The sequence below is a fragment of the Sus scrofa genome, chromosome 6 (genome assembly GCF_000003025.6).
Source record: "Sus scrofa isolate TJ Tabasco breed Duroc chromosome 6, Sscrofa11.1, whole genome shotgun sequence".
Lineage (NCBI taxonomy): Eukaryota > Metazoa > Chordata > Mammalia > Artiodactyla > Suidae > Sus > Sus scrofa.
Genome location: NC_010448.4, coordinates 91,917,653 through 91,944,552, shown reverse-complemented (window position 1 = coordinate 91,944,552; position 26,900 = coordinate 91,917,653). Strand labels below are relative to the sequence as shown.

At 42.0% G+C, this 26,900-nt stretch overlaps 1 protein-coding gene across 3 annotated transcripts in view; it reads left to right on the top strand.

Moving 5' to 3' along the window:
* CLSPN (claspin) overlaps positions 1-26,900 on the top strand; it is a 61,746-nt gene that overhangs the window by 23,518 nt on the left and 11,328 nt on the right. Inside the window, exons 1-15 of one of the 3 annotated variants that reach the window (XM_021095922.1) lie at positions 2,889-3,050; positions 5,941-6,049; positions 6,562-7,010; positions 8,155-8,316; positions 8,999-9,076; positions 9,400-9,472; positions 10,829-10,937; positions 11,126-11,703; positions 18,543-18,734; positions 22,239-22,480; positions 23,366-23,544; positions 23,902-23,966; positions 24,507-24,706; positions 25,034-25,188; positions 26,248-26,474. In XM_021095922.1, coding sequence (XP_020951581.1) covers positions 3,027-3,050; positions 5,941-6,049; positions 6,562-7,010; positions 8,155-8,316; positions 8,999-9,076; positions 9,400-9,472; positions 10,829-10,937; positions 11,126-11,703; positions 18,543-18,734; positions 22,239-22,480; positions 23,366-23,544; positions 23,902-23,966; positions 24,507-24,706; positions 25,034-25,188; positions 26,248-26,474 — 2,842 coding nt within the window. In that variant the 5' untranslated portion in view covers positions 2,889-3,026. Of the gene's footprint in view, positions 1-2,888; positions 3,051-5,940; positions 6,050-6,561; positions 7,011-8,154; positions 8,317-8,998; positions 9,077-9,399; positions 9,473-10,828; positions 10,938-11,125; positions 11,704-18,542; positions 18,735-22,238; positions 22,481-23,365; positions 23,545-23,901; positions 23,967-24,506; positions 24,707-25,033; positions 25,189-26,247; positions 26,475-26,900 lie in introns of those variants that run through there. The other 2 variants (XM_021095923.1, XM_021095924.1) reach the window with 2 other exon arrangements.

Sequence of the window (26,900 nt, the reverse complement as noted above, 5' to 3'; positions counted from 1 at the left end):
CCCACTTTAGCTTGGCCCAAGTTAATACACAGAACAAAAGATTTCCCCTTCTCAGTTCACTCCTGCCACCTATTGTCCAAATCAGAGCTCCCTCTCTGTTTCTCTGGTGACTGAAGAGGTGCTCCCCAAAGAGAGGAAAATGCTAATTAGTTCTGGAAATGCTAATATCAGAAGTATCATCTCATTTATTCACTTCCAGAGGGTGTACAAGAAGAATAATATAGTTGTCAAGTGAGTGAGTTAATGTTTAACAAATTAAACTGACTTGACTGACTTCCCTACTATGAGCCAGGAAAGCCCTTGGTTCTCAAAGTGTGCTCTCCATACCGGCTGCATTAACATCACCTGAGAATTTGTTAGAGATGCAGGTTCTTGGGCCTCACATCAGACATACTGAATCAGAAATTCTGGGAATGGGGTCCAACAATCTGTTTTTACCAGGCCTTCAGGTCATTCAGATGCATGTTTAAATTAAAGAACGACTATTCTAGAATGAGAATATGGTGTTAAAGAAAATGTGGTGTTAAAGAGCTTGTCCTCTTTTATTTTTTTTATTTTTTTATTTTTTTGCCATGCTTGCAACATGAGGAAGTTCCAGGGCCAGGGGCCAGGGATAGAATAACCTAGCCACAGCAGTGACAATGCAGGATCCTTACCCCTCTGCCCACCAGGGCACTCTGGACAATGCTTGTTCTTTTGAAGCAATGATATACAAATAGACAAAAATAAAATTTTAGCTAGAGGTGAGTGCTACCAGGGAAACCAGTACAGGGGACAGAAGGACAATGTAGAAGGTGTCCAGGAAAGATCCCTTTGAGGAGTGTGAGCTCGGGAGTCAGAGTGAACGGGGTGTGAATGTTGGCTCCACCAGTTACTAGCCCTTTATTTTTTTTTGGGGGGGGATAAGGTGTACTTTATTTTATTATTATAAAAGTATAATTGTCTCACAATCAGCCTTTTAAATATTTTGTTTCCTCCTCTGGTAAAATAGAGATAGTAATATCAACTTACAAAGTTACTCTAAAGATTAAATAACAACTGCAAAATTCTCACAACTCTTTCTGTCCTAGGTTAAGCCCCCAATAAATGTTAGTCCTCCAAATATGAGGGAGGAGTGGGTAGATGTATATTGCGGAATAGTCAATGTAGAAATTGACATAAAGTGCATAAAAAGTTGGATGGATTGAGATGTGAGAGAAGAGGATGGATGATGGGATCTTGGTGGGAGTAAAAGTCGGTTGAGGAGTGGTGAAGAAATGAAGATGAGAAGAGAGAACTTTTATTTGAACCCAGCTAAAGCTGGAAACTTGGAAGAGGAGGCCAGGATAGGGTGACTAACCACCCCAGTTTGCCTGGGACTAGGAGATTCCTGGGAGGTGAGATTTTCAGGACTAAAACTGGGAAAGTCCTGAGAAAACTAGGATGGGTAGGTTACCTCATCAGTGGATAGAATCATGGTGCGTGAAGGGGGGGGGGGGAAGTAACCGCCGTAAGCTTTGTATCTTGGAGTTCTCATCTCTTCCTTACAGTAATCTTGCAAAGTACCCTCCAGTAGCTTGACTCAGGAAGAATCTAGAGGGTAAGGGAGCTCAAATCAAGCAGTGGGGAGAAGTCAGCCTTACCTGGACAGAGCAGGATAAGGAAAGACAGAGAACAGAGCTGGAGGGGCAAAAGGATCGTAACAAGCACAGTGACAAGGGATTAGAATTGTCTGGAATTAGTCTGACTCCAGACTTTCTTTATCCTGCCTAGTCTAAAGAAGATAGGGGGGAAAAAAAAAAGGAGTTCCCGTCGTGGCGCAGTGGTTAACGAATCCGACTAGGAACCATGAGGTTGTGGGTTCGGTCCCTGCGCTTGCTCAGTGGGTTAACGATCCGGCGTTGCCGTGAGCTGTGGTGTAGGTCGCAGACACGGCTCGGATCCTGCGTTGCTGTGGCTCTGGCGTAGGCTACAGCTCCGATTCGACCCCTAGCCTGGGAACCTCCATATGCCGCGGGAGCGGCCCAAGAAATAGCAAAAAGACAAGAAAAAAAAAAAAAAAAAAAAAAAAGAAAGAAAGAGTTCCCGTGGTGGCTCAGTGGTTAACGAATCCGACTAGGAACCATGAGGTTGAGGGTTCGGTCCCGGCCTCGCTGAGTGGGTTAAGGATCCGGCGTTGCCGTGAGCTGTGGTGGTAGGTCGCAGACGCGGCTCGGATACCACATTGCTGTGTCTCTGGCTTAGGCTGGCGGCTAAGCCAGCCTAAGCCAGTTACGATTAGACCCCTAGCCTGGGAACCTCCACATGCGGCGAGTGCGGCCCTAGAAAAGAGAAAAAATAAATAAAGAGTATAGGAGTGGGATGGATGGGTGTTTTCTGCATAATCTAATTAAACTTAAATAATATTATAAAGAGTAAATAAAATTATAAAGGATATTCTTTGGTACCTGAGCAGCCCACAAAACTTTTCTTTTTTGATGTCCAGTGGCATGAGTGCCATGTACGAGAAGGAGCAGGCAGGATCCAGCTGCTCCAGGAATGGAGGTCCTGGAGAAAATCCCCGCAGGGGATGCCCCCAGGTGCCCAGGGATCTTCTCCCAGCTCATTTCCCGTCTGAAGGGCTTACTCCTCAAATTGTGCCTGATGGGAACTGTCGCGCTAAGGCAAAGGTCAAAGGTCAAAGACTACCACTCTCAGGGTATTGTCTCGCAAGGCCAGAGGGTCTGGCAGCCAGGCAGCCAGAACACCTCCAGCCTCCCTCAGCCTCAGTTGACAAGACTTGGCGCGACCCGCCAACGCAACCCAGACTGTATTCGTACTTCGGGCCGAAGGCGCTTCGTGATTGGTAGGACATGGTGGGGGCGTGGCCTCACGTAGAAAGCCTCCTCCGGATTGGTACAAATCGCCCAGGGCGGGGCCACCAGGCTTGCTGGGCGCGAAAGCTCGAACGCCGCTGCCGGGCAGGAGACGGCGGGAGCGGCCGCACCCCGGGTGTGGGAAGCCGGGAACTGCTTCTTCCCGAGCGGTGGGCTGAAGAGGTCGGAGTCATGACGGGCGAAGTGATTTCCGCAGTGAGTTCATGCACTCGCCTCCATCCGCGGCTGTGGAGGCCCAGCGCTGTGGGGTGGGGTGGCGCAGTGGTCGAACCGGGCCGAGCAGGTCGCGGAGGGTGGGAGGACTACAGCTCCCGGCGTGCACCGCGGCGGCTCGGCCTCGCGGCCCCGCGGAGATAAACCCGCTGGCCTGGCGCGCTCGCGGCTCCACTCCTTGGTCCCGCGGTTGAGTTCCCGGCGCCTTCGTCCCTTCGGCAGTGTTGCCCCTGATCTTTGCGGCGCGCGCGCAGCCAGCCGCCTGCCCCTGCTCAGCCTGATCTGCCCGCACCTTTGGCGCGTTTCCCGTGGCGGGAGCTCTTCCTCTAACAGCGCCTCCAAAAGTGAGGAAGGACCAGGCCGAAACGGGCTATCTCTGTAAATGGACGGTGGAAGTCTTAGGGAATTGGAAATTGGGTTTGGAAGAGGCCTTTTGAGGTCATCGCACAGCGCCGAGAGGGGAAATTATCAGTCTCTGAGCCTCTCTAGTGGTGGCTGGCTGGTCGCTATCGGAATTGGAGGTAGAGACGACGTCTCTTTCCAGATGTGTGTTATTTTTCTGAGGCTGGGATTAGGGTGAAGCACTCGTCCTGGGAGCAGAGGTTAAGGGGGCGCCAAAACACTTAGTAATCAAGATAGTGTTTTAATGCAGCATTAAAAAAATTAAGGTAAAAAAAAATTAAGGTAAAAAAATCCATGATTAGATTTTGTGCAAAATATCAAACTTTAAAATAAAGGCGATCTGACCCTGTGTTTGCACTACTCTGTTTCATTCACCTTACCCTAATCCTGGCCCTCGTTTCCAAAAAGCTTAATTTACAAAAGCAGGTGGCTGACCTCATGAGCTATAATTTGCCAATTTGATTTTTTTCTTTTAATATTGCACTAAAATATTTTGATTATTGAATGTTCAAAACATTCTGGTCCCACCCTCTTCCGGGCCCTGTTTCTGGTTCTGCTGCATATTGCTTAGAATAATGATTAAGAGCATCACCATGTATTGAGCTTCGTGGTTACCTGAACTCAGTTTCCATATCTTACTGCTTTGGATTGGATTTCAGATCATATATTTCTATGATCCTCAGTGATTCCTCAGTTTGTGTCATTTTTTGTTATTATTATTATTTGGCTGCACCTGTGCCATACGGAAGTCCCCAGGCCAGAGATTGAATCCGAGCTGCAGCTGTGATACAGCTGTGACAATGCCTGATACTTAACCTTCTGTGCCACAATGGAACTTCTTGGTTATTTTTTTGATAATTGTACTAAACTGGAGTTCCCGTCGTGGCGCGGTGGTTAACGAATCCGACTAGGAATCATGAGGTTGTGGGTTCTGTCCCTGCCCTTGCTCAGTGGGTTAAGGATCCGGCGTTGTCGTGAGCTGTGGTATAGGTTGCAGACACGGCTCGGATCCCCCGTTGCTGTGGCTCTGGCGTAGGCCGGTGGCTATAGCTCCGATTGGACCCCTAGCCTGGGAACCTCCATATGCCGCCGGAGCGGCCCAAGAAATAGCAAAAAGACCAAAAAAAAAAAAAAAAAATTGTACTAAACATTCAAATCAATTTATTAGTTGCTTGAGAAACCATTAGGGTGAAGTCTTGTGCCATATTACCTTACAGATATTCATATTTTCTGCCTTGTTAATAAGTTGATTCATGGTCCTACCTACAGCAAGGAGGTAGGAGACCTGGTATCTAGGATCAGCTTGGTCACTAACTGGTCAAGTTACGTAATGTACCTTCTTAGATTTTTTTTTACTTGTGACTTTTATTTTTTATTTGTTTTTTGGGAAAATTTGTAATGAATCCACCACCTAACTTTAACAATTATCAAATCATACAAATTTGTTTCGTTTATACCCCTGCCCCCTGACTCTCCACCTTACTGGATTATTTGGAAGCAAATTCCACACATTTCATCCACAGCTATTTCATTATGCATCTCTAAAAGGTAAGGGCTTTCTAAAAAAGATAACTACAATTTTATTACCACACCTAACAATGTAGAATTATTGCTTGGTATCCAATACCTAGTCAGTGTTCATGTTTCTTTGACTCATACATATAGTTTCAGTTTGTTTGAATCAAGATCCAAATAAAACCTACATATTGCAGTCCTTGATATATGTGTGTATATGTGTATCTTAACTCTCTTTGTAAGTCCCCCTCCCTCTTTTTTCTTGCAATTTACTGTTAAAGAAACCATACAGTTCATACTATAGAGTTTCCCACATAACAAATTGCCTCTCTGTGATGTTATTTAACTTGTCATTTGGATACACTGAGAAACAGTTCACACAGAAAAACACAGTAAATGCTTGATTCTTTAAATTTATTTGCTGTTACTCAAACTAGTTTGTTCTATAGTATCCTTCAAAGGTCAACAATGAATTTCTGTCGGCTTTTTTTGTACAGTAATTCTTTTTTTTTTTTTTTTTTTTGTCTTTTGTCTTTTTGTTGTTGTTGTTGTTGTTGTTGCTATTTCTTGGGCCGCTCCCGCAGCATATGGAGATTCCCAGGCTAGGGGTTGAATCGGAGCTGTAGCCACCGGCCTACGCCAGAGCCACAGCAACGCGGGATTCGAGCCGCGTCTGCAACCTACACCACAGCTCACGCAACGCCGGATCGTTAACCCACTGAGCAAGGGCAGGGACCGAACCCACAACCTCATGGTTCCTAGTCGGATTCGTTAACCACTGCGCCACGACGTGAACTCCTGTACAGTAATTCTTAATGTCATTCTTTTGTTAGATCATTGAATTGTTTCTTTTCCTTATTTCAGCCTGATGATCCCAAGATGATTTGTGTTTTTTTGTGTACTTAGAGCTTTCTGTCGTCTGCTGGTTAATGCAAAGTATATTCTTATTTTCTAGGTTCATCTAGAAATCAATGATTCAAAACTCATTTCACAAGAAGAAGCAGATAGTCCTTTAGACAGTGGACAGGGCAGCTCTGAAACAATTGGGCCCTTGAGTGAAGGAGGTTTGTAATAGTCAGAACTTATATTTCAGGAATAGAATGTGGGAGCTTGGGTTGTAAGTGGACAGGATTAATTTCATTTTTCTCTTGATTTATTAAATTAATAATACCTAACTTATTTATTATAAAAGCAAAATAGTAGTGCTTGCAATCTTTTGAAAATAACCTTTCCTATCATATTATTGAATGTATTAAATGACTAGAAACTACCACATTGCCTGGTTGAATGCATTCATTCTATAATAAAAGGATTTTTAACACCTGCCAGAAGGATCAGAACAACTTTACACGTTGTAAATATGCATAATTACATTTCTCAGCAAGAGGTATTTTTCCAGGGAAGATCTTTTTCAAAACGTATTTTTAGATTTGTTTTGCTACAGTCAGTTCTTAGTGTTAGTTACATAATTTCACAAGGTATCACTTGGATAATTGGATATGTTTTTAAGGAGTAGTGGGACTAGGAAGAAGGCCAGGTGACAGTAGACCTCTAAAAATTTTTTTGTTTCCTCCAGATTCAGATGAAGAGATATTTGTGAGTAAGAAACTGAAAAGCAGGAAGGTGCTACAAGACAGTGATTCTGAAAGAGAGAATGCAAATGCCTCTCCAGAGAAAACTAGCAATGACAACGTTGAGGAGGAAGATAAAGAGAACTTATATGCCAGGAAAAATAGAAAAGTTAGAAAGCTGTACAAAACTCTGATGGACAGTGATGAAAGTGACATCGAGGAGTCTTTGTATCAGGATAATCTTGAAACCCAAACGACACCTTGCGTAGGGCTGGGTCTCCAATCTGAAAACTCTCTGGAATTTACAGTTGACAGAAAGAGTTCCAAAAAGCCCATATATGATAAAGAAGAATCTGGGCGAAAAGCAAAAGTAAAATCAAAGCGAAGACTTGAGAAAGAAGAGAGAAAGCTGGAGAAAATTAGGCGACTGAAAAAGAAGGAAACAAAAACTGAGGTACATTTAAAAGAAGAATCTGCTGTTTCTTTTTTCTTTTTTTTTTTTTTTTTTCTTTTCTTTTTTCTTTCCAGGGCTGCACCTGCGGCATAGGGAAATTCCCAGGCTGGGGGTTGAATTGGAGCTACAGCTGCCAGCCTACGCTACAGCCACAGCAACGCCAGATCCCAGCTGCATCTGTGACCTATGCCACAGGCTGTGGCAATGCCAGATCCTTAACCCACTAAGTGAGGGCTGGGATTGAACCCACATCTTCATGGATACTAGTTGGGTTCTTAACCTGATGAGCCACAATGATAACTCCAAAATTTGCTATTTCTGAGGCAGATTAACATTTTATAAAAAGTTTTTAGTTCTTGAGATTGTTTCTGCACTCAGTATATAGCTCTGAGTTGATTGTTTTGCATTGCAAGTAATGAGGTTTGCGATTTCATACCTGTTGGTCTCATTCTCCATTTGGGGTACATAAGGACACTTCCAAGTAAATGGGTTTCTGATATTCTTTGTGAACATGTAGAATTATTTATTGCTGCTTCTGATCTGAAGAAAATTAACTTTCACAGGAGGATTTTTCATGCATCCATCAGTCAAAAGACTTGTTTGCTAACTAGAAAAACTATCTTCAAGTTTTATAAACTAGTTTCTTAGTAAATTTTTTTTTTGTTTGTTTGTTTTTGTTTTTTTTTTTCTATTTCTTGGGCCGCTCCCGTGGCATATGGAGGTTCCCAGGCTAGGGGTCCAATCGGAGCTGTAGCCACCGGCCTGCGCCAGAGCCACAGCAACGGGGGATCCGAGTCGCATCTGCAACCTACACCACAGCTCATGGCAACGCCGGATCTTTAACCCACTGAGCCAGGCCAGGGATCGAGCCCGCAACCTAATGGTTCCTAGTCGGATTCGTTAACCACTGCGCCATGACATGTACTGTTTTTTACATTAGTTTTGGACAATTGCATGAAATCACATTGTGAACGTCAAAAGATGACTGTGGATTAGGAACCAGTGAGAATGTTGTAGGATGCGATATACTTGTCTATTGATGAAGCCTGCGCTTTTTCTTGTTCTGATGCAAATTGCTGTATGATGTTGTAAAATACTGGATTTAAAATGATTGGATCTTGCTTTTTCTTTATGTATTGTCTAGGAAGATGATATGAAACAGCCATTTAATGACAGTGGCTGTCTACTTGTGGATAAAGACCTTTTTGAAACTGGGTTGGAGGAGGAAAGTAACTCTCCACTGGAAGATGAAGAGTCATTAGAATCAATAAGGGTGGCTATGAAAAACAAAGTAAAAAAACACAAGGCAAGTAAAAGATGACTGCAATAAAAGCTAACCCATTACTTCTAACCTTTGCTTTGTTCTGAATTGCTGTGGGAATCTTAATTTTTTTTTTTTAACTGAAGAAAAACGTGTCAATTGATTTATGTTTTCAGCTGTTAATTTTGGAATGATGCAGTACAAGCGGTAGACATGCTAACTTGTTTGGAAACTAGTATTTTCATTGTCCTAAAAGGAATGTTGAGGGGGAAAGTAGGATACTTTATGTAGGAAGCAGGTTAGAAATAATGGGGCAGAGATGTGAATTTTATAATCTAGTAGCCTCTAGGAAATGAACCTATAGGGTTTCAGAAAGGGTATCAGAGAGAAGCATCTGTCAAAGCATTATTGTCCTGAATGTTTGGAAGCATAATTGTTCTTCCTAAGATTATCTTTAGTTCCCTGGGGGTCGTTTTCCCTCCTGAGGGAAAGATTAAATGCAGGGGTGTAAGAAATGAGGGCCCAAGCTCCATTTAAGACATCCAGTTTGTTTCCTAGGCTTTATAGGATACTGTGTGTCTAACATCTATACTTAGTAATTATTGATTTATTATTAATGTAGCATGATGGGCTGTTGGAGTGCAAAAGCAGTCTTTGACTAAGCAACATCCTCTTGTGTCAGTTTAATTTTTGTCCCTGTTTATCCATGTGCAATCTTCTCTTTTAGAAAAAGGAATTGTCTTTGGAGAGTGGGGACTATTCGTTTGAAGAAGAAAGTGGATTACCAAAAGGCACCACAAGGAAGGTGAAGTAGAGCCCTATATAGTTGTCATGTTGAGCTCTTTTCCCTGGAGATTGTGGGTTTCTCAGGAATTCCATCATGTCCATCGTATTTTCCTGATACCCAGAATATTGCTTTGTACATAGTCGGGACACAAATATGAGTTGGGTTGAATTAATTCTATGAGACTTGCAAATAAGTGAGCTCTTGAAGTTTATATCATATCAAGCTTATAGGTATTTACTCTTCCCTCTCCATCCTTGTTTCTTGGAGGAAGTAGACTCTTAAGGATGACTCTCTTTCTGGATAATAGCATTAATATAGTCTCACCTTTTGTTTTCTTTAAGGAAAGAAAGGCAGCCAAGTTAAGTAAGGAAGCATTAAAAAAATTGCATAGCGAGACTCAGCGCCTTATTCGAGGTAATATAAACCAGTATGGTAAACATTGAGGCAAATCACATTATTTCTTTGTAAGCTCAACTTGGATGTTGGGGACTTTACTTTTTTTAAACAATCCTAATATGAATGGGATTATAATAGCATGTTTAGAATTGACATTGTTGAATGGCTGTTATTCTAAAACCTCTGGATCATTAGTATAAACTGAGAAAATTTCCAGAATTGTAGTGGTTATGAGAAAGGAGTTTTTTGGAGTTTCCTTTGTGGCTCAGCGGTTAATGAATCCTACTTGTAACGATGAGGTTGAGGGTTCAATCTGTGGCCTCGCTTAGTTGGTTAAGGATCTGGTGTTGTCGTGAGCTGTGGTATAGGCCAGCAGCTGCAGCTCTGATTCGACCCCTAGCCTGGGAACCCCAATACGCTGCGGGTGCAGCCCTAAAACAAAACAGAACAAAAACAGAAGAGAGTTTTTATTTATTTATTTATTTATTTTTTGCCATTACTTGGACCACTCCCGTGGCATATGGAAGTTCCCAGGCTAGGGGTCAAAGAGGAGCTGTAGCTGCCAGCCTACACCAGAGCCACAGCAACGTGGGATGCGAGCCACGTCTACAACCTACAGCACAGCTCACAGCAACGCCGGATCCTTAACCCACTGAGCAAGGCCAGGGATCGAACCCGCAACCTCATGGTTCCTAGTTGGATTCGTTAACCACTGAGCCACTACAGGAACTCCCAGAAGAGAGTTTTTAAAAATGGTTGTCTTTGGCTTGTCTGCATCAGGATCCCTTATACAAACCTTTCAAATTTATAAATTTGTATGCCCTACAGAAATTCTGATTCGGTAGGCTTGAAATGGGACCCCAGAATCTGTATTTTTAAAAGACTTCCTGGATCAGTTTGATTTCACAACTAGTTTTTAAAAGCCACTGGTCTTCAGGGAATTCTTTTGTATTTAGATCTTGGTTTTTTGGGGGGTTTTTTTGGTCTTTTTTTTGCCTTTTCTAGGGACACTCCTGCAGCATATGGAGGTTCCCAGGCTAGAGGTCAAATTGGAGCTGTAGCCACCGGCCTACGCCACAGCCACAGCAACGTAGGATCCAAGCTGCATCTGCGGCCTACACCACAGCTCACAGCAACACGGGATCCTTAACCCACTGAGCAAGGCCAGGGATCGATCCTGAAACCCCATGGTTCCTAGTCGGATTCATTAACCACTGAGCCACGACGGGAACTCCTAGATCCTGTTTTTAGTAACGGCAGAAATATTTTCTATTTCTGGTGATGGCTTTGGTTCTATTGTTTAGTTAACTGAACATGAAGCGACATTTCAGAATATACAGTATATGTATTTGCTTGTTTTGTTCCATTTTATAGAGTCTGCACTTAATCTTCCATATCATATGCCTGAGAATAAAACCATTCATGAATTCTACAAACGTAAACCCCGGCCCACTTGCCAGGGAAATGCAATGGCACTACTGAAGTAAGAACCTTTTTTCCTTGTGATTATAATTTTCATAAATGTTCAGTTTTGAGACAAATACTTTGCATAAAGAGTTCAGATTCCCCCCTCCCTTAAAACTAATGTTAACTGGTTCACTATGTGCTGAAGGATGAGAATATTTCAGATTTAGGGTAATTTTCAACCCCGACTTATTTCCCATCCTCTAGGTCATCTAAGTATCAGGCAAGCCATCACAAAGAAGTCACCGATACTGTGAATACAACTGAGCTGAATAATGACCACCATAGCAAAGATTCCGAGCAGACAACAGGTGCAGAACATGAAATGGAAACCAACGAGCTCCTTGAAGTTACAAACGAACCACAGACCACTACTGGATCAGATGAATCTTGCAGTAAGAATTTGATGAGAAGTGAAAAGCTAGAAATTCCCAAGGAACAGGAACAAAGTGATGCTAGACCTTCACCTGGAGACATCTTGGTGGCACAAGAATGCAGCTTCCTTAGGGACAAGGACAGTGAGAAGTATCGGGCTGGAGGGCTCGTGGCACCTGAACCTCCTGCCCTGGAGGGAGAAGAAGACCTGAAAGAAACAAAAGAAGCAGATGAGAAGGTGGAAGAGCCCAGCCAGCAAACTAAATCAGCAGCAGTAGTGCCACCTGACAAAATTAGGAGGTTCACTGTGGATAGACTTAAGCAGCTGGGAGTAGATGTTTTCATTAAACCTCGGCTGGGTGCTGACAAAGATTCTTTTGTGATACTTGAAGAACCTGAAACCAACAGAGGTAATGCTCTGAATTGTGGAGAGATTCTCTAGAGTGATCTATTCTGTCAGCTTTCTATTATTTGCCGCTGTGGAGGATAAGGAACACGGGAGAAACGAATAACCACACATGGTCTTATTCTACAGATGAATCACAGGTAGAATCTCATGTAGATACACTTGGCAGGGTATCAGAATGTTCTAAACCTTGTTTAAAATGGAAACCTGTTGATAGTTAATGTACAAAGGAGGGTACATTGCGTTATGGCATGACACTGGTAAAAGCATTATTTAGTTTGTCACAGTTGGAAGCACTTTGGTTCAGCAAATTGTCTGCAAAACTGAATTTCTTTTCTTTTTTTTTTTTTTCACTCATTCAACAAATATTAAACTATCCATTGCATGCAAGATGCTATAAGGCATGCTTGAGAAATCTGACATTTATCCTACACTTAAGCTACTTGCACTCTAACAGGGGAGATAAGAAGTATGCAAATGACAGTAATACAAAAGATAAAGTGGTAAGTGACATCTATCCTGAATATGTCACTATAATTGGAAAAAATTAAATAACATAGAGAAAAGGGAAGCGTATTCTTTGCTGAAAGGAACATTAAGAATAAAGTATGTTGGGGGTTCAGAGAAGGAGTAAGCCTCTTATAATAGGTGGTTAAAGGAAGGCTTGAAGAGTGAGTGAGTGTAATTACTGATGCACTACCTTTCCCATTATACCTTGAGTAGGGATCTTCTGGCTTGCTCTCTACTCTATCCCCTGTGCTTCCAAAATGGATGATACATTGTAGGCAACCATGTTTATTGAATGAATGAGTGAACGAATGATCCTTTAACAGAGAACTCAAATACTACCCACATTGGGTAAATGTCCTGACTTGTAGGTAAAATTGGGCGCTCCCTCGGCATCAAGGCGGTGCGGTATGATAATTAAGAGCTTAGGCTCTGTAGCAAGATTGGGATTTGAATCTGGACTTCTCTACTCACTATTTAAACTTGAATATGCTGTTTGACCTCTCCAAGCCATCTTTTTAAAAAAAATGAAATAGCACTATCTGGTTCACAGGGCAGTAGTGAAGATTTGTTGAAATAGTGCATATAAACGAAGAGCATAAATAAACACTCAAATGGTGGCTGCTGTTTCTGTTATTAGTGAAATTATGTACATCAAGTCTTTTCTTTATTAAATAGAATATGGTTGGTGGGTACTAGGTCAGTCAGTGTCTGGCGTGTAAATTAAGCTTAGTGAGTCTTTGTTGATTGAATGGGTGGACTTTGTGTAAGTGGAGAGAAGGACATTCTTGGAAGGGACAGAAAGAGCTCTGTGGGGTGCGTATTGGGAGGATGTGTAAGTCAGTTTGACCAGAGCTGGGAATGAGGTGGAAGGGTTGTGTGGCATAACTCTGTTAGCAAGGAAGCATGGGAATAAGCTGTTGCCCAGCTGTTGCCCAGATTAGGGAGGGAAAGTTTTGTTGTATGGGACAAGAAATTATGTAAACAGTCTCAGACTAGGAGATGGGAAAGAAACTTTTTTGAGTACATTCTATACTAGCCACTGAAATTTTGTTATGTGGGACCAGAAATTATCTAAACATTCTTGGACTAAGAAACAGGAAAGGGAAGAAAAGAATTGTTTTGTCATTCCCACAGCATGTAGGACTTCCCTAAGCCAGGGGTTGAACTGCATCATAGCAGCAACCTGATCCTCAGCAGTGACAACACTGGATCCTTAACTCACTGAGCCATACAGGAACTCCAAGAAAACTTTTTTTGGGGTGTCTACTATATTAGATACTGACAGATTTTTTTGCTATCTTTCTTAATTTTCGTAGCCCCAGGTATTATTTTGCAAATGAAGAAATTGAGGTTTGGGGAGGTTTTCAGGGGTTTCTTTTGTCTTTTCAGGGCCGCACCCGCAGCATATGCGAGTTCCCAGGCTAGGGGATGAATTGGAGCTACAGCTGCTGGCCTATGCCACATCCACAACAACACAGTATCCAAGCCGCATCTTCGACCTACACCACAGCTCATGGCAATGCCAGATCCTCAACCCACTGAGCAAGGCCAGGGATCGAACCCACAACCTCATGGTTCCTAGTCGGATTCATTTCTGCTGTGCCACGACAGGAAGTCCTGTCTTCTTCTTCTTCTTCTTTTTTTTTTAAATATTTTATTTTATTTATTTATTTATTTTAGTCTTTTTGCCCTTTCTAGGACCACACCTGCGGCATATGGAGGTTCCCAGGCTAGGGGTCTAATTTGGAGCTGTAGCCACCTGCCTACGCCATAGCCACAGCCACGCCAGGTCCGAGCCGCGTCTGTGACCTACACCACAGCTCACAGCAACACCAGATCCATAACCCACTGAGTGAGGCCAGGGATTGAATCTGCAACCTCATGGTTCCTAGTCAGATTCGTTAACCACTGAGCCACAATGGGAACTCCTTCTCTTCGTATAAGTACACACCAGTCATGTTGGAATGGGGCCAACCTCATCTTAACTTGATTATACCTGCAAAAACCCTACTTCCAAATAAGGTCACATTCACAGACACCAAGGGTTAGGATGGGGACTTATCTTTCTGGAGGACACAACTTAACCTATAACAAGGTCCTTTGTTGACAGATCTCTGAAGTTACAGGATTGAACCTGTGTCCTCATGGATGTTAGATTCATTTCTGCTGAACCACGATGGGAACTCCTAAGGCTTGGAGAGTTTGGTTGGCTTATAGAGGGAACTAGCACAGTGCCTGGCACATAAATACGCACTTTTTTTTTTCAATTGAAGTATAGTTGGTTACAATGTTGTGTTAGGTTCTGGGGTACAGCAAAGTGATTCAGTTATATATGTTATTTTTCATATTCTTTTCCATTATAGTTTATTACAGGATACTGAATTTAGTTCTCTGTGCCATTCAGAAGGACCTTGAATGTCTGTTTTATGTATATTAGTTTATATCTGCTAATCCCAAACTTCTAATTTATTCCCCCTTCCTCCTTTCCCCTTTGGCAACCATGAGTTTGTTTTGTATGTCTGTGAGTCTGTTTCTGTCGTAAATAAGTTCGGTTGTGTCATATTTTAGATCCCACATGTAAGTGATAGCATATAGTATTTATCTTTGTAACTTACTTTACTTAGTATGATAAACTCTAGGTCGTGTTGCTACAGAAGGCAATATTTCATTCCTTTTTATGGCTGAGTAGTAGTCTATTGTATATATACTACATCTTCTTTATCTATTCATCTGTCAATGAACATTTAGGTTGCTTCCATATCTTGGCTTGTTGCTGTGAACCTTGGAGTTCTGCTGTGAACATTGGAGTGTGTGTATCTTTTCAAATTAGAGTTTTCTCCAGATATGTGCCTGGAGAAAAGGAGTGGGATTGCAGGATTATATGGCAACTTGTATTTAGAATTTTTTGAGGAACCTCCATACTGTTGTCCATAGTGGCTATACCAGTTTACATTCTCACCAAAGGTGTAGGAGGGGTCCCTTTTTTACACACCTCTCCAGCATTTGTTATTTGTATACTTTTTTTCCTTCTTTTTGGCCATGCCTATGGCATGCAGAAGTTCCCAGTCCAGGGATCAAACCATACCACAGCAGTGAGCTGAGCTGCTGCAGTGACAATGCTGTATCCTTAACCAACTGCATCACAAGGGAACTCCTGTAGACTTTTTAACGCTGGCTATTCTTTCTTTTTTTTTTTTTTTTTGCTTTTTAGGGCCGCACATAGGCATACGGAGGTTCCCAGGCTAGGGGTTGAATTGAAGCTGTAACTGCTGGCCTACACCACAGCCATGCAGGATCCGAGTTGTGTCTGTGACCTACACCACAGTTCACAGCAACGCCAGATCCTTAACCCACTGAGCAAGGCCAGGGATTGAACCTGCATCCTCATGGATGCTAGTCAGATTCTTTAAGTGCTAAGCTACGATGGGAACTCCAATGCTGACTATTCTGACCAGTGGAAGATGGTACCTCACTGTAGTTTCGATTTGCATTTCTTTAATAATTAGCAATATTAAGCATCTTTTCATGAATAGGCACTTATTTTTAACTCAGAATGTTTTCCTTCAGAAATAATATTTAACATGAAAGTTGGGTTTCCAGATCAGCCGGTTCCATAATATAATATGAATGTTGATGTATATTTACACATGTCAACATTCATTTATTTATGCATACATTTTTTTTTTTTAATCTTTTTAGGGCTGTACTGACAGCGTATGGAAGTTCCCAGGCTAGGGGTCAAATCGGAGCTACAGCTGCCAGCCTACAACACAGCCACAGCAATGCGGGATCCGAGCCATGTCTGTGACCTACGCCACAACTCACGGCCATGCTGGATCCTTAACACACTGAGTGGGGCCAGGAATCAAACCCACATCCTCACGGATACTAATTGGGTTCGTTAACTGCTGAGCCACAGCGGAAACTCCTTATGCAATAAATTTTTATTTAGCATATTTTTGGGTGCTCTGTAAGATGTGGTCCCTGCTTTCAAGAAAATGAAAGTCTAGTAGGAGTAACAGGCAGGCAAACAGACCATTATACTATTAGATGCTAAGTGTTGTGCATACTTTGAGCCTAGAGGAAGAGTTCCTCACAGGGAGTCAGGGAAGCTTCTGAAAGGAGCTGATACCTGAGCTGAGTCCTGAAAGCTGAGTAGGAGATACGAAGGCAGAGAAGTGAGGGAGGACTTTCTTGGTGGAGGTGATGGACTTGCAAAAGACACGGAGCAGGAGAAAGCACAGAGTGCTCTGGCTAGTTGAAGTGGGGCCTGTAAGGGGGTGGGTCACCAGAGGCCAGATCATGCAGGGCTTTAAGGTGTAGATGTGAGCTGGAGCAGAGACTTTTCACTTAGATGAAACGTGCTGGGAAACAACTGATGGAGGGAGAGGAGCTTGAACAGGGATTCTAGTGAAGAGGGTGGTGGTTGAGTCCTGTAGTAAAGGGCAAGGAAAGTGGGTGCTCCAGTGGGTTGGGGGGTGAAGGGATTTGAGGGACCTGGCCTTCTCCAGAAGAGTGAAGGCAATTCCTGCCTAACTTATTTTAGGTTCTGAATAGTTTTCCTCCCCTCCCCTTTCTTTTATTCTCTTGGCACCAATAATGACCTGCCTATTTCTGTTCCTTTCCACTGCCACCTTTCTTGAACTACTGTAAAATGGGATACAACTTACAGCTTCTCTCCCTACTCTTTGGTTGGCAATGTGAACATACCATCCTTTGGAGTTGGATTTTTGCTACTAATAAATACTGTTAGGGACTCAGAACACAAAGGTTTCCTCCAGTTCATCTCCTTTTCTACTAAGACCCTCCAGGGAAGGGAAAATAGTATCTAGATGCTAACCCCAAAACTACTAAAGTATGATTTGAGTGCATTTTAGAAAAAGAACCAAACTTGGAGCATCCTGGACATTTTAACATGGAAAAGAAGGCACGGTATGCAGAAATAGACAGCATCCCTCAACCCCAAAGGAACTTTTTCTTCTTTTCCTTTCCTTTCTCTTTATGACTGCCAGCTCTCTTACAACAGATCCCACTGTGGTTTGATTGACTCGTTAAACAGAGGGAGTGGGGGATGGTGCCAGGTAGCAGCTGGCCGAGGGAGAAAGGAGAGAAAGTTCTGAGCAATAGCAGTGGGGAAGAGGAGAAAGGCCCTATTGCTATTAGACCACTGAACTCACTCCCAATATCTATGTATATACGTGTGTGTGCATGTGTGTATGTGTGTATACATAACACACATATGTATACACAATATATATTCCCATTTGTAAGCAAGTTGAATGTGTGGTACAGGACTTACCTGTAAGTGGGATTTCTTTTTTTTGCCTTTTTTGCTTTTTAGGGCCATGCCTTTGGCATATGGAAGTTCCCAGGCTAGGGAACAGCTACAGCTGCTGGCCTACGCCACAGTCTCCACACGTCAGATCCAAGCTGCATCTGCGACCTACACTGTAGCTCACGGCAATGCCAGATCCTTAACCCACTGAGGGAGTCCAGGGATTGAACCCACATTCTCATGGATACTAGTCTGGCTTGTTACCATTGAGCCACAACAGGAACTCCTGTAAGTGGGATTTCCTTTCTGATTATACTGACTATATCAGTATAAAAGTTTCATCAAAAAACTTTTCCAGGGTTCCTGCTTTGGTGCAGCAGGTTAGGGATTCTGTGTTGTCTCTGTAGTGGCTTGGGTAGCTGCTGAGATGCAGCTTTGAAGCCCTGCCCAGTGTAGTGGGTTAAGGATCCAGCATTGCCGCTGCCGTGGTGTAGGTTGCAGCTGTGGCTAGGATTCAGTCTCTAACCCAGGAACTTCTATATGCTGCAGGTACAGCCCCCCCCCAAAAAAATTTTTTTTTCCCCAGTTCTGCTGCTGAATTACATCCCTTACTGTAGTGATCATTATATTCTTTTTCCACTTCTTAAAATTGACCTTGTCCACAATTTAGTGAGATTGCTAATACTGAAATGTTCAAAATATGGAATTTTTAAAAAGGAAACGAAACCCATGAAAAATTAAGGCCTAGAATAATTGAGAAGTATAGTATTTTTTTCTACTAGTTCAATACATTTTTAAAAAAGGAATTGCACATATATAGAAGCTTTGGTTATAAATTTCTGTCCTAAAATAAGTTTTGAAGTATATTGAGGAAGAGCCGTTGCAGCAGTTCATCAGTTTGGGTTAAGGCATATAAATTGGACACAGGTGTTGGTAGCAAAGGAGTTTTTTGATTTATCTTTTTTCCCTACAATTTTATTGAGCTTAAAAAACTTAGCTTGTAATTATTAACTGAAATCTTAGAGGCAAACTGACATACTGGTTGGTGTTTGGTTTAGAACTGGAAGCCTTGAAGCAGCGTTTCTGGAAGCATGCTAATCCAGCAGCCAAACCCAGGGTTGGTCAGAAGGTGAATGTGAACATCATAGTGAAAGATGTGGGCACTGATGGAAAGGAAGAGCTCAAGGCAGATGTGGTACCCGTGACTTTGGCAGCTGAGAAGCTGGATGAAGCAAGCCACACAAAACCAGGTATTTGAGTTCATGGGGGTTTTTTTTGGTTTTGGTTTTGAAAAGGGGTTTGCTTTACTCTTTGTACTCTGACAGGTCTTTTTTTTTTTTTTTTTTAATTCCATTTTACTTTATTTTATTAAATTTTTTTGCCTACCCTGTGGCATGTGGAGTTCCCAAGCAAGGGATCAGATCCAAGCCACAGCCACAGCTGTGGCAATGCCGGATCTTTAACCCACTGTGCCGGGCTGGGGATCAAACCTGTGTCCCAGCACTCTCAAGACACCACCGATCCTGTTGTGCCACAGCGGGAACTCCTGACAGGTCCTTATGGCTAGTGAAAACCCTATAGCGAAAAGGTAGAGAATCTTGGAGTTCCTGTCGTGGGGCAGTGGAAATGAATCCAACTAGGAACCATGAGGTTGCAGGTTCGATCCCTGGCCTCGCTCAGTGGGTTAAGGATCCGGTGTTGCCGTGAGCTGTGGTGTAGGTTACAGACTCGGCTCGGATCTGGCGTTGCTGTGGCTTTGGCGTAGGCCGGCGGCTACAGTTCCCATTGGACCCCTAACCTGGGAGCCTCCATGTGCTGTGGGTGCAGCCCTAATAAGACAAAAGACAAAAAAGAAGAAAAGTTAGAGAATCTTTTTCCTTGGAAACTTTGGAGATCAGATAGCACCTTTAGCGTGATTCATGTGTCACGTTGCCTAGATGTGTAGAATGGTGGGTAAGATGACTTTATTTCTTAAAATAGCCTTTGTCTTATTATTTAAAAAATATATATATCTGGGGGTTCCCATCTTGGCTTAGTGGAAACAAATCTGAATAGCATCCATGAGGACGCAGTTTCAATCCCTGGCCTTGCTCTGGGTAAAGGATCCAGTGTTGCCGTGAGCTGTGGTATACATTGCAGATGCAGTTTGGATCCCACGTTGCCGTGGCTGTGGCATAGGTTGGCAGCTGTAGCTCTGGTTCTATCCCTAGCCTAGCAACCTTCATATGTCTCGGGTGCAGCCCTAAAAAGACTACACACACACACAGACACACACACACACACACACACACGTACATATATATATAGTGTGCAGCCCTAAAAGCAAAACAACAACAACGTGACCATACATGAATTCTGCTTTGTAATCTGCTTTTTTGTTTTAGCAGTGTATTATGGACAGGTCTGTTGTTCCCACTCCCACTTTGAAAGTACAAGTAATATATTACATAGAAAAAAACTAAAACACTTAGGGGAAATGTATAAAATGAAAAATTAGCCTTCCCGAAGGCAACTGTTAACAGTTATTTGTGTCCTAGGAAAATTCATATGTATTTTCATATTCATATCATTGTGTGTGTGTATGTGTAAGAGAGAGATTGAACACTTTCTGCTAGGATTCCTCTAGGTGTTTTACAGGAAATAGCATTAGTATCCTTATTTTATATATGAGGAAACTGATAAACCATTTAAACAACTTGCTCAGGTTTACACAGCTAGTAAATAGTAGAACTAGCAGCCTAATCCATACCACCTAACTCAAGAGCTCAGTTGCTCATATTGTGTTTGACGTTTTTCTAAGAGCTGCATAATATTCCATTGTGTAAATATAATATGATTCGTTTAACAGTATTCCTCTTAATGGACATCTTGTTTGTTCCAGTTTTTGGAATTTCATACAGTGTTGTGTCCTAGTATTAGATATATGTTGGTAATTCTGGAGGCAAAATTCCTTACAATGGAATCAATGAGTCACATTTTGATATATATATATCATCCCATTATCCTTCAAAGTACTTATATTAATTTACACTCTGAATCACCGTGTGTAATAAGAGTTGCTGTTAATAATGGATATTATCAAACCTAATTTTTTCCAAATATGTATAAAAATAGTGTCTCATTGTTTAGATTTATATTTCTTTTTTCTTTTTTTTTTTTTTTTTTTTTTTTTTTTTTGTCTTCTTGCTATTTCTTGGGCCGCTCCCGCAGCATTTGGAGGTTCCCAGGCTAGGGGTCTAAACGGAGCTGTAGCTGCCACCCTACGCCAGAGCCACAGCAACGCAGGATCCGAGCCGCGTCTGCAACCTACACCACAGTTCATGGCAACGCCGGATCGTCAACCCACTGAGCAAGGGCAGGGACCGAACCGGCAACCTCATGGTTCCTAGTCGGATTCGTTAACCACTGTACCACGACAGGAACTCCCTAGATTTATATTTCTTTAATGAAAAGTGAGGTTAAGAAATTTTAATTTGTTTATTAATAATATGTGTTAATTTTTCTGTGAACTACCAGTTCACATCCTTTGTCCATTTTACTCTTGAGTTGTTTCTCTTTTTCTTTAATGTAGATAATTTATCAGTATTTTCCTTTGTGGCTTCTGAGCCAGAGACTTTTTAAAATTTAATTTAATTTTTTTTTTTTTTTTGCTTTTTAGGGCCACACATGGAAGTTCCCAGGTTATGGATCAAATCAGAGCTACAGCTGCTGGCCTACACCACAGCCATAGTAACTCAGGATCTGAGCCACATCTGCAACCTACACCACAGCTCATGGCAATGCCGGATCCTTAGCCCACTGAACAAGGCCAGGGATTGAACCTACATCCTCATGGATCCTAGTTGGGTTCATTAACTGCTGAGCCATGAAGGGAACTCCCCAGAGACTTTTTTTTTAATTGAAGTATGGTTGATTTACAATGTTGTGTTAGTTTCAGGTGTATAGCAGAGTGATTCAGTTAATAAATATATATATATATATTTTTTTTTTCAGATTCTTTTCTGGTTATTACAAGGTATTGAATATAGTTCTGTGTGCTAAATAGTAGGTCCTTGTTGTGCCAGAGACTTTTGAAGTCTCACTCTTCCCTCACTTTGTAGTAATAATTTTATAATCTCTATAATATATTATCCCGAGGTATAGAACATAATTCTGGAAGTGATCTTCTACACTCAGTTCATAATAATCCCCATTTCTTTGTTTGGCCACACCCATGGTATGCGGAAGGTCCCAGGCCAGGGATCAAACCCGAACCACAGCAGCCATCCAACCCCCAATGCTTGATCCTTAACCCACTGAGCCATACAGGAACTCCTAATCCCCATTTGTTAAGATAACAAAAGCCTAGGAGTTCCCATTGTGGCTCAGTGGTAACGAACCTGACTAGTAACCATGAGGACACAGGTTTGATCCCTGGCGTTGCTCAGTGGGTTAAGGATTCAGTGTTGCCATGAGCTGCGGTGTAGTTCACAGACGCAGCTTAGATCTGGTGTTGACGTGGCTGTGCCATAGGCCAGCAGCTGCAGCTCCAGCTCCAACTCGACCCCTAGCCTGGGAACCTCCATATGCTTCGAGTGTGGCCCTAAAAAAAACAAAAACAAACAAACAAAAATAAAAGAAAAGCCTAGAGGTCACCGACTTTCCTTTTGGGATGTGTCTAGAATACTTCTGGAATTGCTTAAAATACTCACTTGCATTGTTGTCCTGTGTAGTCAGTCATTACAGTTAAAGCATCTCTTCATATTTCTCTTCAGGGGAAAAGCTTCAGGTGCTGAAAGCTAAACTGCAAGAAGCAATGAAACTCCGAAGGTTTGAAGAACGCCAGAAGCGCCAGGCATTACTCAAGTTAGATAATGAAGATGGATTTGAAGAAGAAGAGGAGGAGGAGGAAGAAATGACAGATGAGTCTGAGGAAGATGGAGAAGAGGAGGGAGAGGAAGCATTAGAGGAAGAAGAGGAGAAAGAAGAGGAAGAGGAGGAAGAAGGCAATCAGGAGGTTTCTGGCAATTATGTGATTTTGTTACTAGGTCATGGTAAATAAGAGAAGGAGAAAATAAGATTTGAGTAAGAGTATAGTGAACACATTCAGTTGTATGAGATTTTAGGGGCAGAGATAAATGTAGCTCATATGTATCTAAATTTTAGTGCATACATTTCACAGAGCCAGAGCCTTGGCTTCTACGTGTTGGCTTACACATTGTAATATAATGCTAATATCAAAATGACTTCGTATGAATAGACTTTTTTCCTTGTTTTCTCTATTCAGAATAAAAAAGGACTCTTTTAACCTTGGCTAGGTTGAGGTCTGGAGTATTCTCAAGCTAAGACCTTCCTGAGTTAATTTCTTTCTTCATTAAGGAGAGTATTTGTAAAAGGACCTCTTGCCTTTATTTCCATAGTATTGTTTTCCACCTATAGAAGACAAATGATAGGATTTTTAGTATTAGAAAACAGAAAAGCATCCTTGTCAGAATGCTGGAATCATTTGAAAGAGCTGATTAATGTTTAACCCTAAGTAAAGGGAAGAGAAAAGCCATGGCTGAGTTGGGCAGGATTTTACAGTCTGTGGTTGGTTTGAGGTCATTTGTTGTCTTGCAGTCTTAGGCTAATCATGTAACCTGTCATTGACACAATAAAATTATAATCCAGTCTTTTTTCATAATCTTGTAACGGTTTGGTGAGAGTAAAAGGTAAAATGACATAGATATAAAAGAGCTCTAGAAGTGCCAGGGAGAATTATATTAATGACAATTGTTAGACCAAGCCTCCTTCAGGTTAACCTTTTCAGATTTAAGATATGACTAGTAACCAAGCAGCATATTTCAGGCTAACTGTGTTTGCTTTTAAAATTTTTGACTTGTATTATTTTGTTTTGGTAAAGATGGCAGAATTCCATCTCGATAGTGAAGAAACAGAAACCAAAGATGAGAAAGAAATGGATAAAGAAAACAATGATGGCAGTGATGAAAATGACAAGTCAGTTGGCCTTCTCTCTGTTCCCAAGCCTCTCTCATCAGATTCTACCTTCCTTTTATTTAAGGACAGCTCTTCCAAGATGGAGTAAGTAAATCTCTCTAAGAAAAGATTAAGATTCCTTGGTATTTGCCCCTCCAGTAAGAAGCAGAAACAGGGAGTTCCCATTGTGGTTCAGCAGAAACATCTGACAAGCATCCATGAGGACATAGGTTCAATCCCTGGCCTTGCTCATTGGGTTAAGGATCCGGTGTTGCTGTGAGCTCTGGTGTAGGTTGCAGACTCGGCTCGGATCTGGTGTTGCTTTGGCCGTGGTGTAGGCCAGCAGCTACAGCTCTGATTGGATCCCTAGTCTGGGCCTCCATATGCTGTGGGTGTGGCCCTAAAAAGACCCAAAAAAAGAAGCAGAAAGATACTCAAACAATTTACCTTTTTATTTTGTAGTTACTCTCCTAGTGAAGAAAAATCAGAACTAGATGAAAACTCAGGCAAAAGGCCTAGCAAACTAGGTAAGTAGTGACTCCTGTATAGAACTTGACTTTTCTTTGATCCTCTAGCTTTGACACTTAAGGACCATAATTTCTTAAGGTTCCATTTTTTGAACTCTAGTGGTCTTTTCCCAGTTGTACCTAATGGCAATTTGGTCCAATTTTGGAAAACTTTGCATGAAGTTTCTTTACAGTTGACCATGAGCATGTAAAGGTCCTTAGTGAGTATGTGTTAATTGAGCGAAACATGAAACATTTCTGTCATATGTAGATCAAAGAGATGTGTAAGTGATTGGATAATGGAACAAGTAATCATAGGCATCAGGCAGGGTGAGAGAAAGACAGGAACTTTGAGGTATCACTTAGCTCAGTGTGATAAACCCTGATCGTATCATGCTATTTTAGTACCATAATTTACCTTTAACTTATTGTTTTGGAGCATGTAACTTGAGAGGTTTGCCTGTGGATCCTACCCTGACAGTTTCATTCTCAACTCTTCTTCTTAAACAAATCTCACTTATTTTTGGAATCACACACTTAAAAGTTATTCTCTTTCTTTAGATGAAGATGATTCATGCTCATTACTGACAAAGGAGAGCAGCCACAACAGCAGCTTTGAGCTGATAGGCTCCACAATTCCGTCCTATCAGCCTTGCAACAGGCAAACAGGCCGTGGGACCAGTCTTTTCCCGACAGCAGGAGGATTCAGATCTCCTTCCCCTGGGCTATTTAGAGCCAGTTTGGTCAGCTCAGCATCTAAGGTAAGATGGTAATAGTTTTCTAATCTCTCCCTTTTGCTTCCCACATTGCTAAATAAAGTGTGTCCAAGCCAACAACTCCCACCATGTTATGTATGTTCATTTTTAAAAAATCCACCCCCTTTGTATATTAAAAACAAGCCTCACCCAAGGTTCTTACTTTCTTGAAGGTATTATTCTTTATGCTTCTCTTGGCTATGCATTGTCCTCCTCAACTGCAGTTGCCTGAGAATAGATTAAATTTTACAAATAGCAACTTCTGTTGTTGTCATGACAGTGAATGACATTTGTAAAACGTTTTGTTTTTGTTTGGTCTTGTTTTGGTGCCAGAGTTCAGGAAAGCTGTCAGAGCCTTCACTTCCCATAGAGGATTCCCAGGATCTGTATAACGCCTCCCCAGAGCCTAAGACACTTTTCCTCGGAGCAGGAGACTTCCAATTCTGTTTAGAAGATGACACTCAGAGCCAACTGTTGGATGCAGATGGGTAGGTAGTTTTATGTTTCTGTGGGTGGAATAGCGCTGGGTACTGCTTAATTTTGTTTAAAAATAAAGAGAGCTTCTGTCTCTCCATCTGTGCTTTTTCTTCTGAGAAAGAGAGGTGTACAGATCATTAGTATTGCATTCTACAAGTTTGAATAAAGTCTCTCTAGAAAATAAAAGGTAAATAGCCTTCCTGGCATTCTGATCCTTCAATTTCTGTCTTGTTTGAAATGTATAGCTCTCATAAAGGAATCAAATTTCCCTGTATCCATCCTACTATATTAGGATTGTTGGATGGGATTGAGAATCGACACATCTGTGGCACATTGCATGGCCAGAACACCAAGCCTTATTCTAGCACCATCGGCTTTCTTGCTTTTTAGGGCCACACCTGAGGCATATGGAGGTTCCCAGGCTAGGGGTCTAATTGGAGCTACAGCTGCCGGCCTACACCACGGCCACAGCAACACCAGATCCGAGCCGCATCTGTGACCTACACCACAGCTCATGGCAACGCTGGATCCTTAACCCACTGAGTGAGGCCAGGGATCGAACCCGCAACCTCATGGTTCCTAGTCGGATTAATTTTCACTGTGCCATGATGGGAACTCCTAGCACCATCCAAAGCCAAAAATTATCCTTTACCCTTATTTATTTATTTATTTATTTTAATTTTAGGGCCACACTTGCAGCATATGGAGATTCCCAGGCAAGGGATCGAATTGGAGCTGTAGCCGCTGTCCTACGCCACAGCCACACCAATGCCAGATCCTTAACCCACTTGAGCGAGGCCAGGGATGGAACCTGCGTCCTCATGGATACCAGTCAGATTTGTTTCTGCTGAGCCATGACGGGAACTTCCCCTTTAGCTTTTGAATAGCCTTTATTCTTTCATAAACTTCCCCTTCCTCTTTAGATTATCAAGAGGCTAAAGTCTGAGTCTTTTGTCTTCTGGTTCGGAATTCAGCTTCTAACTTTGGTATTGGAAATGAGTTCAGACTTTTTCATCCACCACTCTGTTTTCTTCCTAGAGTATTTCTGACATTCTTCATTGGGCTTGTAGGTTCCTAAATGTCAGAAACCACAGGAATCAGTACCAAGCTTTGAAGCCTCGATTGCCATTGGCCAGTATGGATGAGAACGCCATGGATGCCAACATGGATGAGCTGCTGGATTTGTGTACTGGAAAGTTCACATCTCAGGGTGAAAAACCTCTGCCCAGGAAGAACGACAAGAAAGAGAACATGGAGGAACTTCTGGATCTTTGTTCAGGAAAATTTACTTCTCAAGGTAAGTATCAACCAAGAGAGCATCAGGCTCACCACAGCCAAATATCTTACGTCAGTATCCTTGAAAAAAAAGCTCCTTACTCTCAGGTTTAAAGTTCACAGAAAAAAAAAAAAAGAAAGAAAGAAGGAAAAAGGAGTTCACAGAAAACAGACCTGTGGTGGATTCTTGGGTGTACATTGCATTCATTGCTTAGCTCCTGATATTTAGAGCTCTTACTTTCTTAGAATGGTGAAATAACAATCTAAGTCTGCTTTCACTTGGGCCATATGACTTGTCATTTATGGCTAATATATGTGCAAAGCCTGGAGCAGTACCTGCTATATAGTAAATTTCATATAAATGCTAACATATTACTTCCACCTGCACATGCCTTTAACCCCCTCACATCCCTGCTAGAATGTAAACTGGGAGCTGGGATTTTTGTTT